The 5,295-nt window shown below is 38.4% G+C and overlaps 1 protein-coding gene across 1 annotated transcript; it reads right to left on the minus strand.

Moving 5' to 3' along the window:
- Window positions 1-1,028: 1,028 nt before the first annotated feature.
- LOC145016398 (uncharacterized) lies at window positions 1,029-2,669 on the minus strand. Its single transcript, XM_078974726.1, has one exon. It carries the CDS (start codon window positions 2,667-2,669, stop codon window positions 1,029-1,031), a length of 1,641 nt encoding a protein of 546 aa, XP_078830852.1.
- Window positions 2,670-5,295: the final 2,626 nt, after the last annotated feature.

Below are 5,295 nucleotides of genomic sequence, written 5' to 3' on the forward strand. Positions count from 1 at the left end.
TATTGTGTGACCGGAAGGTCATATATGTTATGAGTTATATGCTTTGTGTATGATAAGTTAATCGTTGTATGTGCTATGTATGCTATGCTTGATATGGGCCGGAAGTCATTATGTTATGGGTCGGAAGGCATTATGTTATGGGCCGGAAGGCATATATGATATGGGCCGGAAGGCGTTGTTATATGGATAGTAAGGTTCACGCAGGTAGGACCGGAAGGTTTACCGAGTCGGGACGGAAGTCCCCTGAGACACATGAACCGGAAGGTCAGGGCCTGGAAAGGAGTATGTGCGTAAGTAGTATCTTGGGGAACTCACTAAGCATTTATGTTTATAGTTTTCGTGTTATGTGTTTCAGGTATCAGTGATGTTCGCGAGAAGGCGCCGACTTGATCAGTACACACACGAGATTTTTATGCTATCAGATCTTGGGATTTGTATATGTTTTGAAATGAGTTCAAACAATGATGTTTTTTTATGAATAATAAATGAATTATGTTCTTTATAAAATGCGAAAATTATTTTGAAAATTTACTGTGTTACAAACATGTTGGGTAAGGAAGGGTTTGTATGACATCAATTTTAGCTTTATCAACTTCAATTCCTTTTTTGGAGACAATATGACCCAAGATGATGCCTTGATTGACCATAAAGTGACACTTCTCAAAGTTTAACACCAACTTTTTCTCAATGCACCTTTTCAAAATCTTTTTAAGATTATCCAAGTATTCGTCATATGAATTTCCATACACTATGAAGTCGTCCATGAATACCTTAATTATATTCTCTACATACTCATAAAAAATGCTCACCATGCATCTTTGGAATGTGGCGGGGGCATTGCACAATCCAAATGGCATCTGTTTGTAGGAAAACGTGCCAAAGTGGCATGTGAAGGTCATCTTGTTTTGATCTTTGGGGGCAACGGGTATTTGATGAAAACCCGAGTATCCATCGAGGCAACAATAATGCGACTTACCCGCCAATCGCTCACGCATTTGGTCAATCAAAGGAAGAGGGAAATGATCTTTTCATGTGCTTGAATTTAACTTTCGATAATCAATGCATACCCTCCATCCAGTTTGAACTCGAGTGGGTACCATTACTCCTTTGTTACTCTCAACAACTGTGATTCCCGTTTTCTTGGGAACCACTTGGACCGGACTAACCCATTTGGATTCAGAAATCGGGTAAATCATGTCCGCATCAAGTAGTTTGATTATTTCTTTCTTAACAACTTCAATCATGGGAGGATTTAATCTTCTTTGAGCTTCTCTTCTAGGTTTACAATCATCTTCCATGAGGATCTTGTGAGTGCATACATTAGGAATTATCCCTTTGATGTTCGCTATTGTCCATCCCACTGCCTCTTTATATTTTTTCAAGACTTCAACCAATTGATCTTCTTCAAAGTCTTTCAATTGAGATGATATAATTACCGGAAGAGTTTCATCTTGGCTTAGATAAACGTACTTCAAATGGCTAGGCAAGACCTTTAATTCAAGTGTGGGTGGTTGGATAACTAAAGGGGGTATCTTGTTTGGAGAGTGAGATAAGGAAACTTGAGAAACATCCGTCTTTGTGGAATTTGTAACTTCTAAAGTCTTCACAATCTCTTCAACTTCGGAGTCCAATATGTACATATCCAATGTTTTCTTCAAACTTTCACAATCAAGACTCAAGTTGAGAATCATTTCCAAAATATTTCCACGTGATAACTCGAATAGTTCTTGGGTGATTGGTTCAATCACATCGACCCGATACAATGGAGAAATATTGCTAGGATACCTCATTGCTTCAAAGATGTTAAAGTGAATGGTCTCTCCATCGAATTCCATGGTGATTTTCCAATTATGGACATCGATTATCGTATGAGCGGTATTCATGAAAGGTCTTCCAAGAAGGATCATAGAAGACTTGGAAGGGGTTTTCTCTTCAAGGTCAATGAAATAGAAGTCCACGGGAAACACTAGTTGATTGACTTGCACTAGTACATCTTCCAACACACTCGTTGGAAATACACTTGATTTATCCACTAATTGAATGATGAATCTAGTTTCTTCCAAAGGTCCAACTTTGAGAGATTGAAAAACTGAGTATGGCATGACATTGATTGATGCTCCAAGATCTAGCATTTCACTTTCGATGTGAAAATCACCAATGGTACAAGGGATTGCAAAAATGTATGGGTCTTTGCACTCAGGTGGTAATTTCTTTTGGATAATCGCGGATACATTTGCATTGACTTGGATCTTTTCATTTGCCTTAAACTTCCTCTTATTGGTGCATAAATCCTTAAGAAAATTGGCATAGCGTGGAATTTGCTTTATGGCATCCAAAAGTGAAGTGTTGATTTGAACTTTGCGAAAAGTCTCAAGAATTTCTTTTTCTTCCTCTTGTTTCTTTGAAGAAGTCAACCGGGATGGAAAAGGTGGTGGTATGACCAATGGTTTGATGGGTTTGTTGGAAGAGTCGAGTTGATCAACGTTTGGCACAACCGGTTCCTTTAGAGGTACTACTTTTGAAGGTTCAACAAGAGTAACCTCATCTTCTTCTTCTCTTGAAACTCTTTTGAGCGTACTTTCTCTAAGTGTTTTCCCACTTTTCAAGGTGATTGCACTCACATTGGGATTCTTTTCGGTTTGAGATGGAAGTCTACCCCTTTTTTCCATCTTGTTGAGAGCGGTGGCCAAGTCTCCGATTGTGCTTGAATGTTTGAGAATGTATTCTTGGTCTCTTGTTGAAATTGGCTTTGGCTTTGAGCAAGAGAAGTAACGAGTTCTTGAAGGCTCATTTGATTGTTACCACTTGATTGGCCTTGTTGTAGAGGTTGTTGGTAATTTGGAGGGTTGAAAGAAGTATGTGGATATGGACGTTTTTGGGAGGGGTATTTTGGATGTTGAGGTCTCATCAAAATGTTTCGTGGATTTTGCTTTGGCAGGTATGGGTTGTTTGGGTTATTCCTCTAATTTGAGTTGAAATTGTTTTTAAATACCATGGGTCTTGGTTTTCCTTGATACCCTCCCATTGCATTCACATCTTCCGGTTCATTACCAAGTGGACACTTATCCGTATAAGGCCCCATCATTGGACAAATGCCGCATACCATCAATTGTTGACCACTTCCCACCACCATTTGACTTAGCACATTAGTCAAATCTAAAAGCTTTGATTCCAAGTGTTGAGTGTTGCTAACTTCACCAACCACTTGCGAAGAACTTCTCTTCATTTCATTTTGAGTCCCAAAGTTCCTTTGATTTTGAGAAATGGTGCCAAAAAGTGATCTTATTGTTGGGTTTTGAGCAATCTAACACTTCCTAAGTGTGCATGCAACCCTAATAAACCTTGGATCTATGTTTGTCTAAATACATGCAAAATAATATTTTCCAAGGTTTATAACCTATCTAACATGGCATGGGGAACATTTCAACATAAAAGAGTTAGAAGAGATTACATACCTTTTGATGAGTTGGGTTCTTAGGAGTTTGAGGGCCAAGCACCAATAGTGTGAATGCCTCAAATGGAATCACAAACACCACAAACTCTTGGAAAACTTTGAGAGAGTATACACACTCTTGTATTTTCGGCCACACACATGCACACACACACTAGATCACTAGTTTTCTCTTAGGCTCCATTTCATGCTCCATAAGCATGTTTATATAGTATGCATGGTTAGGGTGAAACCCTAATAACCCATGTCTTTTCCTTTTCCAAGGATCCATGGGTTAAAAGCTCCATGGATCATCCATGGACTTCCACATAAGCCTAGCCCATTAACAAATGAGTATTAGCCCACACTATATAAAACAAATAGCCCATAATTTAATTAGTATTCCTTTTAATCTCTAAATTAATCCATAATTAATTTAAGACTAAAACTAATTAAATAACGTAACTTCATATTAATATATTATAACTCATAATGTATTAATAAACATATGTGTATAACTCTCATAAAATTATCCATAATAGTTTGGATGAGATGCAACCCAAATGGACCATGCCGGTCGGGTCAAGTATATACCAAATAAGTTATGGACTTAGACACCTTATCCAACAGACTCCCACTTGGATAAGTCTAATAACTATATTTGCCTATAACTTCAGGAACCAACCAACAATCGTAGCTCTCGAAAACTCCCTCGAACAATGAAGACTCTGTCGAACTATGAAGCGCCATTTTAGATAAGTGATCACATAATCCTCTGTTCTCATGATATCAGCCGGACAAACACATGGAACTATGTCTTGCTTATTGTCTAGCAGTTGTTTCTCGATTATCCGATTTGTTTGACGAAGAACTTCACTGAACACATCGGTTTAGTTCTGACCAGGCCTGGTACATGGGTCAACACAAAATCATCGAGGGGCCCGGATATCGCTTCTATTTCTAAAAGGAACAGATAAACTTCGACTGATATGCTTGTTCTACTACTTATTGAATTGTACACAAAGGCACGTTTTATAACATCAAGTTACTGATGCGTTTACGTGCAATCAATGCACAACCAACTCATAGGTAACAACTCATATCTCTAGGTTTAAAGATTTATATGATGTTATCGTCTCACGATCACTCGAGATAAATTCCATGAAGTGATACAAGTGAGCGTGGGTTTATACCAATACTCATAACTTATGAGTACTCATGAATGTTGCAGCAACCATTGCCATGTCTAAACACCTTTAAGGCATCTACAAACCCAATTCATGACAATCTTGATTCATACCTACTTCCGACGTATGATCGATTGTGGAGGTTTGAATAAATTAATTATTCTGGAAGTCAAAACATGCAAAACTGAAACAATAGTAAATAATTGACAATGATAGTAACACTTTACTCATAAATAAATCACAAATTTTATTCATCATCAAACATCGATTACATTTTACAAGTTTCAGGAAAACTATCTAATCTGTAAAACTAATATCGTCCCTCAGCCCGATGCGTCTCGCATGCTGAAGATGCTTAACCCTCGTCAGTCCCTTCGTAAGGGGATCTGCAGGATTCTCATCTGACGATATCCTCCTTGTCACAAGGAGTCCTTCTTCAATCTTGTGCCTTATAAAGTGATATTTTCTGTCAATGTGTCGGGATCTGCCATGATCTCTTGGTTCCTTGGCTAAGATAACCGCAGCATTGTTGTCACAGAAAATTTCTATAGGTTCCTTAATAGCTGGTACAACTCCAAGGTCTCCGATGAAGTTCTTTAGCCATATCGCCTCCTTCGCTGCTTCACTCGCTGCTATATACTCTGATTCACAAGTCGAATCAGCCACCGTCTCCTGCTT

The sequence above is a fragment of the Lactuca saligna genome, chromosome 9, assembly GCF_052625555.1.
Source record: "Lactuca saligna cultivar CGN05327 chromosome 9, ASM5262555v1, whole genome shotgun sequence".
Taxonomy (NCBI): domain Eukaryota; kingdom Viridiplantae; phylum Streptophyta; class Magnoliopsida; order Asterales; family Asteraceae; genus Lactuca; species Lactuca saligna.